General features: G+C 42.1%; 1 protein-coding gene across 1 annotated transcript in view; it reads right to left on the reverse strand.

The window, feature by feature from the left end:
* Nucleotides 1–2305: 2305 nt before the first annotated feature.
* LOC136588116 (gastrula zinc finger protein XlCGF53.1-like) overlaps nucleotides 2306–12585 on the reverse strand; it is a 37005-nt gene continuing 26725 nt past the window's right edge. The window contains exons 5-7 of the mRNA XM_066587091.1: nucleotides 12271–12359; nucleotides 10039–10150; nucleotides 2306–4010 (exon numbers count right to left, since the gene is read on the reverse strand). Coding sequence (XP_066443188.1) covers nucleotides 3214–4010; nucleotides 10039–10150; nucleotides 12271–12359 — 998 coding nt within the window. The 3' untranslated portion in view covers nucleotides 2306–3213. The remainder of the gene's footprint in view (nucleotides 4011–10038; nucleotides 10151–12270; nucleotides 12360–12585) is intronic.

Here is a 12585-nt window from a genome sequence, read left to right on the forward strand (position 1 = left end):
CTCATGAGGAGCTGAAACGAGTCCTCTGGACCTGGGATTGTTATATGCAGGGATTACAATAAAAGGAGTTTTTATTCACGGCACTTCAAGTTCCCACCTGTCTGATTCTGTATTACGCCACCTAAAGTAGACTGTTTTAAGTACCTCATTTTGGTATTTTCTAACCTGTCATTTGAGGAAAAATAGAAGCCAGTGTGCTTGATGGCCCACAAATTCAGCAACTCATTAAAAATGAATATTTCATCGGGACAATGTCAGAACTTCAAGAGAGTGCCAAGTTATCATTCAAAGACATTGGCAAAGAATTACACATTGTCCAGAAACTCTTGGAGAGTTACAAAATGCTTAGTTGCAACATCAGCATCAAGGTGCGTCTTCTGCTTAGCCATCTTTAACCTCTTAAGGACCAAGCAAAGTAAATATATGGTCCTGGGCTTTAAGCCCTGCCGACAGCAGAATTATGGCACGAGATTAAAGCTTCTACTCCTGCAATCAAGCAGGAGCAGGTTGGGTCTTTGGGTGTCAGACACAGCAGAGGACCCAGAGAAGCAGTTTTTAACCACTTCTGCCTTTTCCTTTCCCGGGTACATAGCGCTCAATGAGCACTATGTACTAAAAAGTGAAAGTATAACTTCCACTATGCGACCCAGCAATCATCAGACTGCCAGGTGCCCCACCTGTTACAGCAGAGCTGCAGGGTCCTAGGGAGCTCTGATCAGCTCTGCCAGTAACTATTGTCACTACAGGGTAATGTTTTTCACAGTAAATGGGACTCCTATGGATGCCACAGCTACAGTGGAAAAGTGTCAAATAATAAAAAAATGTAAAAAAAACACAATGTGAATGATCCCTATGGGTCTTATATGATGTCATGGGGAACATAGATTTGTAACTATTTTTTTAATATATAAATAAATGAATAATAAAAACATATACACATTAAAAATGAAAATGACCCAAGGTTGACGCCAACCGAAAGTCGCCGTTTGCACCCTGTAATACGAAACTATACATATTATATATCAAAAACAAAATGAGTAACCCATTCCCATACTTTATTTTAGCATAAATATACTAATTAAAAAATATTTATTAAATTTTAGAATAAAAAAAAAAATTATCTTATTTTTTAGCTTTTTTCCTCAAATACAAAAAAAAGTCAGTGAAAAATTATTTTAAAAAATAGCCCTATACGTCACAGGTGGGAAAAAAAACAAACGCAAAAACAATTTGAGTACCTGATGGCAACACAAATAAGGCAGTAAAACCACCACATGGGTAAAATCCCTAAAAAAAGTGTCTGGTCCTTCCTAAACACCCTGGTCCTTAAGCGGTTAATAAAAATTGGTAAAAAAAAAGAAAGTCGATGTGAGAGAGAAAAACTGGGGTCATTTTTAGATTTGGAAGCCATGCGCTAGTAAAAAAAGAAAAAAACAAGTGTAAGATGTAAGCCACAATGTTTATATATAGTTTTTCCCCAATAATAAAGGGCTTGATGAGGGGAAGAAGCCATTTTAATTTTAATCCCACTAGGGGACTTGATCATTCAGTTTCTGGATATGTTATTTATAGGTTTAATATACTAGAATACTTCGGTTTCACACTAACCGAGAGCCTGTTACACTCTGCCACTGGCAGAACCAGATGCCATCGTTAGGCCTCCAGCTGCTAAAACCACCCATCGGCACCTAATTGTGTCATTGGGCCAGTGGTCGTGTACCAAGAGAACCGAGGTTGTCAGAGGATGGAGGTTCTCTTCATACATGACCACCAGCTACTGTCAGTAGCAACTTCAACATCTAAGGAGTCAACAATCGGAATTTGCGTCATCTCTAGTCCTAGCCACTGCAGAAGGAGCCTAGCTGTCAGTCACACCTCCTGTGCCTGCGTGATCACCATGACACACTATTACATCAATTCCCAGTAACTACATAGTCCCTATGACATAACAGTAGGTCATGAGATGGGAAGGTGTTAGAAAGGATTGGGTTTCCGGGTGTCCTAATCCAAAGATTTAAGTAATTGCATGCTCAAGACAAAGCCCTATGATTTAGTAAGGGAAGCATAGCTTTGGTGGGGGAATGTCCCCAACATACACACACAACAATGCCAACTGTGAACCTTTATGACACACCGAAAGAATAATTTGTGGCATCTTTCGTCATTTGGCCCTGTTTTTGGAAACCGTTTTTATTGCCATTTTACCTACCTTTTCCTTACTGCAAAAAAAATAAAACAAAACAAATGTATTTAATGATTACATCAGAGGTTTGCATTGTAAAATTAGCTAACATAGCGTGTACGTAATGCCATCTATATGTGGCTAAGCCATAGCATAACCGGTTGTGTAACCAATAAGATAAATGGAAAACAAAGGGGTAAGGGAAGGGGGAGGGTGCCCGTAGGTCTTGTGCCAGCCAATAATAACATAGACTATTATTGTTTGGGCCTTTTAATGAGAGTAGACACCATTCTAGAGAATTGTGAGGCAACTGTCTGACGAGGCCCTTTTGCATCGAGCAGAATGTGGTAAATCATAAAGAGTTTGTTGCTGTGGGTAATCTTAGCTAGCCTGCACAGAAGTCTAAAGTCAGCCCCATTAACCCTTTCCAATCCACTGTCTGATGTCTAAAGACATTCTGATTGAAGGCTGTACAGCTCCGATGTCGGAAGACGTCCGGCAGGGTATTCTTACTGTATAGTACTGGCCGCTCTGTTGTCGGGGGCCTCTCCAGCATGTCCCATACCGCAGTACTGTCTCTAGCCAGCAGATGGCACCATTGTATAATGGCAGAAAGAGAAAACCCCCTAGGAAACCCTGAATCCTAAATTGGATTGCAAAGGGTTAAACGAAGGTCAATTACATTGTTACCAGTCATACTGCCAACCATCAGCTTCTGACCTCACTAATGCTTGAATACTCCTTTTATTTTTTGTAAAATCTAGCAGAAAGCCCTCTGAAGATTGGAGAATGGTAAAGCCATAAACAGTGGAGCGCCTCCCTATCTCCAGATTGATGCCCATGTTCAAAAAGCACATACAGCTGTGAGGTTTCGGTGTTCACCTACTTTTTACACACAGTGTATAACATTTGTGTCGAAAGCTTTTAGGTTTCCTTACTTCCCGCAATGATCTGCTCATTGTATCGGCAAATAAAAAATACATAAAAGTTAATTTATTTACATTAGCAGCAAAAAAAAAAATCTTCTGTCATCATAAATGATTTCGACTTCTTTGATGAATAACAAGGTTTGATTTTTTGGTGAATGACTTCCCACACTGTGAACATGAAAATGGCTTCTCACCGGTGTGGATTCTGAGATGTTCTAGAAGCCTGGACTTGTTCGTGAAACCCTTCCCGCACTCAGAACACGGATAGGGCTTCTCCCCTGTGTGAGTTCTCCGATGTTCCACCAGATGAGATTTATTCTTGAAACGTTTCCCACATTCAGAACATGGAAAGGGCTTCTCCCCCGTGTGAACCCGAAGATGTTCAAGCAGATTTGACTTCTTGGTAAACCTCTTCCTACACTGAGGACATTCAAATGGTTTTTCCCCGGTGTGAATCTTCAGATGATTCACAAGATTGGATTTCTGTGCAAAACATCGACCACATTCGTAACAAGGAAATGGCTTATCCACTCTGTGAATCCTCTGATGTTTGGAAAGATACATTTTGAACTTAAATGGATTTCCATAGTCAGAGGATGATAACCGTTTCACAACGGGGTCGTTGACCAAAGTGAAATACTTATGAGAATCTAAACCTGAATATATTGTATTACAAAGATGAGGAGAACTGTGCTCAATGATATGTGATGATTCGGCAAGAAAACCTCTGCGCATAGTGGGGTCATAGGAGCGATGTAAGCCATGAAGGGCTGGGTGCATATTCAGCATCACAGGGTTTCCTCCTGGAAGATTTTCCATGACGTTTCCATCTACAACTTTACAATCTGGATGTAGACTGAGATGTCCAATCAGATTATGACCATTCCTGTGCGTTTCTGCTGAAAAAGAGAAACACTAATTCACAATAAACTCTTTAAAATTTAATTTAATAGACTTTTTTATAGGATTTCATAATGGAGAAACTGAGTCAGTTATTTGTTAATAGGCCCGACCTCACATTATGGCCACCAATTTTATTAGAGTCAAACAAACCAGAAAAACATTTAACACTTCTTAAATTTGTGTAAAGCACACCTACACATAATGAACAGGCTGAACTACCCTGTTTCCTTGAAAATAAGACATACCCTGAAAATAAGACATAGCACGATTTTCCAGAATTTTTGAGGATGCAAAATGATTTTTCAGGCTTTTTGAGGATGCTTGAAATATAAGCCCTACTCCCAAATTAGGCCCTGCTAACAGTTAATTAAAAAAGTCAATTTAAATAGTGTCCAGGCAGCTATACATGTAAAAAAGTTAAACCTTTTTGAACAAAAATTAATATAAGACACTGTCTTATTTGCGGGGAAACACAGTGGATGGACATTGTCTTCATTCGGCCTTACATACTAGGTTACTATGTTATACTTTCACATCACCTTTCAGAGTAAGCTGTTAGGTATATATACCCCAGCAGTAACAGTACTTCTGGCCATAATAGGCCTTGCATCATACATTTTTCAGATGATTTCCTCTTCTGGAGACACAATGGGGCAGATTTAGTATTGGAAATATGCCAGTTTTTTGGTGCAAATTGTGTCATAAATCAGCCTTGTATGCATTGCACCACATTTATCATGTGTTTTTGGACATGTTTTACAACTCATCTGACAAAGCAGCATGGCTAAAGTCAAAATTGGGCTTAAAAATAATAGGTGGTATACACATTAGGCTACACAGCCAAATATTTGACAGATTTATAATTCAGCATAAGCCACTATGATAAATCTGGGCCATTTTAAAACTGTCCAGTTTAAGTTTGTACTCTATAACTATTATGTAGTTTTAGTAAATCTGTCCCAATTTATATTTGCTAGTTTTTCCCTGAGCTCAGGTCAAGATAAGGAAGAGATTAGCAGCTACTTTCATGTCTCCCATACACAGCACATGTAGAGGAGAGAAAATACGTCTTGCCTTACTGTATCTCACCATCCAAAGCAACATCAGCATGGAGGACACTATACAGCAGCACTAAGACAGTGTACCTTTGAATCCAGCACTGGGGTGAGAGAAAACACTTACTAGATGCTGCAGCACCATCTGTGTGTTTCTCTGCCTCTGTCTCCCTCCAGCAACACCTTCCTCCTCTTCACCTCTCCACAGACCTCTATGGCCTGCAGCTGTAATCTGATCTCTTACTGTATGGACTATTTGATCAGTACACTGCCACACTGATCAAATATTGATGGCTTATCCAAAAGGTTTTATTGATTTTACATAATAAATAAAGACAATTCTCAGTCAAGATTTAAAAAGATACAGACACATTGTAGACAATATGTTATATGTTGTTAAAAAGAGAATACTAAAAGAGTTTATCTTCTGACAAAAGAAAAATTGACCATAGCGTTCTTCTATGATTGAGCTATAAAAATGTGAGTAGCCAGAAACATAAGAAATCAAAATACCTGAATGACAAAGAACATTACGTGGTGCCCAGTCAGCAGTCTCTCGAGGAGACTTATTAGGACATAATGAGTTATGGCCCATTTACACGCAAAGATAATCTTTCAAATGATTGAAAGTTTTAGCAATCATTTTGCATAAAGTGTTAATGAACACTAATGTCCATTAACACTTTATCATCTTCATTTGCACGTAAAAAGGGCCTTCCAGCCTTGCAGAGCCCAGCATGTGGGCTGGGCCCTGCACACAACTGAATTGTTCTCTTTTGGGCTGCCAGCAGAATACAATGTAATCTCATGGCTCTATTGAGAGATACTTTATCTCTCTGTGTCTGAACAATGGGTTTTAAGCTCACCTTAAAATCACTGTTTAGACGAAAAGTGCAAGATGGCCACGTTTACATGCAACAATTATCGCTCATTTGCGGTCGCTTGAATGAATTTTGAGTGATAATCGTTGTATGTAAATGGGCCTTTACTGTACAAGTTAAATTCTAGTCTTGGAACTTTAGAGGAAATTCAGTAGGCATAATAAGCTCCCTGCTGTCCACATCTCTAAAACATAGATTCTCAGAGTAGGTTTATGTGGATTTGTACTATATACTATCTAATAAGGACTTCTAGGCCTCCTCTGTCAAGGAAGTATTAATATAATAATTCACATACACCATAATTAGATTCTGATTTATTATAAGCACATATGTGATGTCAGGATCCATTGCATATGACACCTTTGACCAAGCCTGAGCAGCACACAGTAGGATTGTTTTTGGACAAGGACGTATTAATAGAAAGTTTTCATAAGGAACCATGTCATTTCTGGTATTCTAGTACTCTCATTAATATACAATTCCTACTTAGGCACATGAGGGAATGAGAATAACATAGCAATGTGTCTCATATTTAGAACTAAATTCAATATCTCCATGGGTCGGCTTCAAAGGCCTAATCAAATGTTTAATTTGTGTAGCAGTAATGTTCCCATAGGGGTAAACCATGTGCAGCTTCACAATAATTATATACCAACCAGACATTGATAATGTTAATCTCAGAATTCAGAACGGTCACCAGGCGCATCCAAGAGGGACATCCCAAAGGGATAAACGGAATAACTGCAGGGATAGCTCCAGGACTTCTGTACACTGCCCTTTGGCTCAGTTAACCATTTCAGTTTCTCTGTTCCGTTTAAGGAGCAGAGAAACGGAAATAAAAAACGAACTATACATTTCCTTTTTATTCCCCATTGATTTCAACGGGTTATACAAAAACCCAGAAATATTTAATTCCATTCCGTTTCCGTGTTTTTGTTCAGTTTGAAAAACAGAAATTAAACAGAACAGATGAAAATGGAAATAAAGAGAATCCTAGAATGGTAGAGTTGGAAGGGACCTCCAGGGTCATCGGATCCAACCCCCTGCTCAGTGCAGGATCACTAAATCATCCCAGATATATTTACCTATAGTTACCTGTTCCACTCATTGATCCCCCTCACTGTCAGATCGTTTTTTCTAATATCTAATCTGTGTCTCCTCCCTCTCAGTTTCATCCCATTGCTTCTAGTCTTTCCTTGTACAGATGAGAATAGGGCTGATCCCTCTGCACTGTGACAGCCCTTCAGATATTTGTAGACGGCTATTAAGTCTCCTCTCAGCCTTCTGCAAGCTAAACATTCCCAGATCCTTTAACCGTTCCTCATAGGACATGATTTGCAGACCGCTCACCATCTTGGTAACTCTTCTCTGAACTTGCTCCAGTTTGTCTATGTCTTTTTTAAAGTGGGGTCCCCAGAACTGGACCCAGTATTCCAGATGAGGTCTGACTAAGGAAGAGTAGAGGGGGATAATGACCTCACATGATCTAGACTCTATGCTTCTCTTAATACATCCCAGAATTGTGTTTGCCTTTTTGGCTGCTGCATCACATTGTTGACTCATGTTCAGTCTATGATCTATTAGTATACCCAAGTCTTTTTCACATGTGCTGCAGATTAGCCCAATTCCTCCCATTCTGTATGTGTTTTTTTCCATTTTTCTTGCCCAGATGTAGCACTTTGCATTTCTCCTTGTTAAATACCATTCTGTTAGTCGCTGCCCACTGTGCAAGCTTTTCTAGATCTTTTTGAATCCTCTCTCTCTTCCCTAGTGTTAGCTATCCCTCCAAGCTTTGTGTCATCAGCAAATTTGATTAGTTTCCCATCAATTCCCTCCTCCAGATCATTTATAAAAATGTTGAACAACACTGGGCCTAGGACAGAGCCTTGTGGCACCCCACTTGATACATTCTTCCACTTGGATGTGCAGCCATTTTATGCCCATTCTTTGAGCCAGTTGTGAATCCACCTAACAGTTGCCTTGTCAATTCCATATTTGGTTATTTTTTCAATAAGTATGGTATATGAGATACTTTATCAAATGCTTTACTAAAGTCAAGATAAACTATATCCACCGCATTTCCCTGATCAAGCCAATCAGTGATACTATCTTGAAAGGAAATTTGATTAGTCTGGCATGACTTGTTTGTTACAACCCCATGCTGGCTCTGGTTAATTACTCCATTCTCATCCAAGCACTGGCATACATGCTGTTTAATAATTTGTTCAAAGATCTTTCCCGGTATAGAAGTCAGGCTCACAGGCCTGTAGTTTCCTGGATCCACCTTCTTCCCTTTTTTGAAGATAGGGAGAACATTTGCCCTTTTTCAATTTTCTGGGACTTCTTCTGTTCTCCAGGAATTTCAAAGATTATGGCGAGCGGTTCAGCAATTACCTGCTCTGCTTCCTTTAGTATCCTAGGTTGTAATTCATTTGGACCTTGAGACTTGAATTCATTTAAGTTACCTATGTGTTCCCTCACCATCTCTCTGCTTACAGATAGCCTGCTTTCCTTAAGCACAGGGAAGATTAGTTGATGTTCTATCTACTTTCTGAGAGAAAACAGATACAAAATAGGAATTTAAAAGTTCGGCCTTCTCAACATCATTCTTAACCAATTCACCATTTTCATCTTGTAAGCATCCAATAGCATCTTTGACTTTTCTTTTGCTTTTGACCCCACAAATCCTTTTTTTATTGCTTTTGGCCTCTAAAGTTGTCAGCAAGAGCAGATAAGAATTTGTTGGATCCATTACTTTTACTTGAGAGAGATTCCCAACAAATGTCTGGACAGGTAAAATCTCCCATAATCACTATGCTGTGCTTTTTGGAAAGCTTGAGAGAAAAACAAAAACACTGAAATCAATAGTGAATACAAAAAGAAACATTTAATTCTGTTTGAGGAGCCGAGAAACAAATAAAAACAGACTTAGAGAACTGGAAATGGTTAACGGAGCCTAACGGCAGTGTAAGCGAGCCCGTATTCCCATATTTGTGTATTTTACCATTTGAATGGGATGCCATCATGTATATGATCTGAGGTTGGTTTATTGTGAAGTGCTTGCCTTTACTTACCTCATTATTACGTTACACAGTAGCATTTGGTTTGATGATGGTATTCATCTTAAAATAGTCTGAAAAAAAATGTGGGCAGCCATTGTTTTCTCCATGGAGGTATTGCTTATCTATACTGTAAGGAAAACAAATTAACTGTTGTGCCTGCTATTTGGATTGCCCCTTTGATATCCCGTTGGTTGTTATGGTGATTAATAGTTGAGTCAGGTATTGTCCCATTTCTAACTGTTTTCAGACAACTGTATACATTGTATACTGACCGGGGTTGGTACTGCTCGCTGAGTTTCATTCACTTCAATAAAATTCAGCCTGCAATACCAACCGGGACCACTGTACAATGCACGGAGCTGTCTGAAAACAGCTAGAGGTGGGACAACCCCTTTAAGGGGTAGTGGTTTGCATAGATGCTTTGCGTTGAGTCGCCCATCTGCTGCATTATGCGTGCTATACCATCGTGAGAGCTGTGATCGGTCATCCCTTGATTGGCAATGGTATGTGCTAAAGCAGAGAAATATAAACCTGATTTAATAGATAAAAATAAGAGCCAACTGGATAATATATCAAACAAATAATTCCAGGAGACCGGATAAAATGCAGAGACTGTCCAGCTCCTTCCACCACAAGCATGCACTCCCAGCATAGACCCTTCAGTTAGGAAACCCGCTAAACTTTGAGCTTATGGACTAATAGTGATACCTCAGATGCATGAACATGACCAAGACAAAAGCTGCTTTATACCAAAATGTCCCCTTTTTGTGTATCGATTTTGTACTGACATAGTATTTCCCTTCCTGGGTGTAACGCGCCCCGTCTGATCCAGTGCTGCCCTCCTTTTCATGGCTGACAGCTCTCTACACACAGCAGCGGCCACGTCAGGTTTCCATTGTGATCAGTATCAAACCAATTGCTGTTAAAGGATCCACTTCTCTGCTGAAGACGGTAACATTGACCCTTCACTGGGCAGGTACTGCTGACAGGTTGTATGCTTCCCTATATTGTGGGGCCATTACTCACCGATCCTGATGCGAGTAGCACATTCCTCCTCCTCATACTTCTGATCATCCATCATGAAGGTCACTTGCTCTTCATTTATTTCCTCAACTTTAATCTTGATGGAGTCTTTATTCTAAATAACCACATAAAAATGTTTATATGTAACGGAAATCAGTTGCCCCAACATCAGCTATTCTGCAGATAGGCAATAAGTGTCTGATCGCTGGGGGTCCCATTGATCGTGAGAACAGTGTCCCATTTAAACTGAGTGGTGGTTGAGCATGCGCACTGCTCCTCCATTTAAAGTCTATGGGACTGATTGAAATAGTTGTGTGCTATACTCTGCGTCCATCAGTCCCCTACACCACGTGTCAAACACAAGGCCCGCGGGCCGAATCCGTCCCACTGCCTCATTTCATGTCGATGGCCGCTCACCACTGTACTGATTACCAGCTGGGGTGCCACAACTCCCCGCTGGTAATCATGCTGTTAGTGCTGATCCTGGCGCACACTGACGTCAGTGTGCAGCCAGGATCCTCCTCCTCCGAGTCCCCTGCTCCTTAGTTCTGCAGGAGAGGACTCAGGGAGGAAGCATGCCGGGGCGCACATACTGATGTCAGAGTGCATCCGGGCTCAGCGCGAGCAGAGGGGGAGCGGCGCGCATATTAACTTTTTCTTCCCAACTTCTGCCCTAATCACCAATTCCAGCAACCCGATTGGTGATTAGGGCAGAAGTGGGGAAGAAAAAGTAAATATGCAAGCGGCGCTGACAGCAAGCAGGAGGTAAGTATATGGGTTGGGGGGGGGGGGCGACTATTATTTCTGAGCGGGAGGTTAATAGTGGCTGCTAAGGAGTGGGGGGGTTAATGGTGGCTGCTGGGGTGGGGGGTAATGGTGGCTGCTGAAGGGGGAGAGGGTTAATGGTGGCTGCTGAGGGGAGGGAGGGTTAATGGTGGCCGCTGAGGGGAGGGGGGGGTTAATGGTGGCTGCTGAGGGGGGGGTAATGGTGGCTGCTGAGGGGGGGGTAATGGTGGCTGCTGAGGGGGGGGTAATGGTGGCTGCTGAGGGGGTGGGGGGAAGTTAATGGTGGCTGCTGAGGGGGGGGGATTGATGGTGGCTGCTGAGGGGGGGGAGGTTAATGGTGGCTGCTGAGGGGGGGGGAGGTTAATGGTGGCTGCTGAGGGGGGGTTAATGGTGGTTGCTGGGGGGGGTTAATGGTGGTTGCTGGGAGGTTAATGGTGGCTGCTGGGGGGGGTTAATGGTGGCTGCTGGGGGGGGTTAATGGTGGCTGCTGGGGGGGGTTAATGGTGGCTGCTGGGGGGGGTTAATGGTGGCTGCTGGGGGGGGGTAATGGTGGCTGCTGGGGGGGGGTAATGGTGGCTGCTGGGGGGGGGGGGTTAATGGTGGCTGCTGGGGGGGGGGTTAATGGTGGCTGCTGGGGGGGGTTAATGGTGGCTGCGGGGGGGGGTTAATGGTGGCTGCTGGGGGAGGGTTAATGGTGGCTGCTGGGGGGGGTTAATGGTGGCTGCTGGGGGGGGTTAATGGTGGCTGCTGGGGGGGGTTAATGGTGGATGCTGAGGGGAGGGGTTAATGGTGGCTGCTGGGGGGGGTTAATGTTACTACTGGGGCCACTGTAGGGGGCACTATTAGGGCTTGTTCACACAAGCATAATCGTATTTTGGTTGCACAAATACGCTGCGTATTTGCTCAGTCAAAAATCGCTTATGCCTGTATATTTGCGTACGCAAAAAAGAACGCAGATGGGCCCCCTGAAATGGTGCGCAAATATGCAGTGAATACACAGGTTTCCTGCACATTCATCCTGTATTTGCGCGGCCCATTCACTTTAATGGCCTATTGGGGTTCGTCGTATGCAACAAAATAGGTCATGCTGTGTGACAATATACATCATGTGAATGAACTCAGTGAAATCAATGGTTTCTATTCACTGCATATTATGTATGCAAATACGCTGGTGTGAATGAGCCCTTACTATACAGTCTTACAATCGGCCCTTTGAAGGTCACCATAAGCCTGATGTGGCCCTCGGTGAAAATGAGTTTGACACCCCTGCCCCACACTGTGCATGGAGCAGCAACATGCATGCTCAACCACCATTCTCATGATCGGTGAACCTCCAATCAGACACTTATCACCTATGCGGTCAATATGTGTTGAGGCGGTTGTCCTAGAATCAACACGTAACCCCTGGGTTGATGCTTCAGTAATTGGTTAGGCATCAGTTTCATCTACCTGATGGATGTTAGAATTTTCCCTTGAATGGACCTGAAGATAAGAAGGACTGGGACATATCTCTGGTGGATTAATGGAACTGGATTCATCTAAAAGAAACAGAACAATGTTTATATGTAATGATCCTATTATCTGTTGTACTGTATATAAAGACTGCCCAAACCAACAGTACTACACCTGACTATACACATGAGATACTGAAGGCTTGTTTGCCAGACCGCCATTTCCCAAGCTTCACCATAAACATGATCATGCCATTCAGCCAAGAGTCCATGTTTATTTTAATGGGGGAGAAGGGAATCCACCTCTGGTAAT

The sequence above is a fragment of the Eleutherodactylus coqui genome, chromosome 13 (genome assembly GCF_035609145.1).
Source record: "Eleutherodactylus coqui strain aEleCoq1 chromosome 13, aEleCoq1.hap1, whole genome shotgun sequence".
NCBI lineage: Eukaryota > Metazoa > Chordata > Amphibia > Anura > Eleutherodactylidae > Eleutherodactylus > Eleutherodactylus coqui.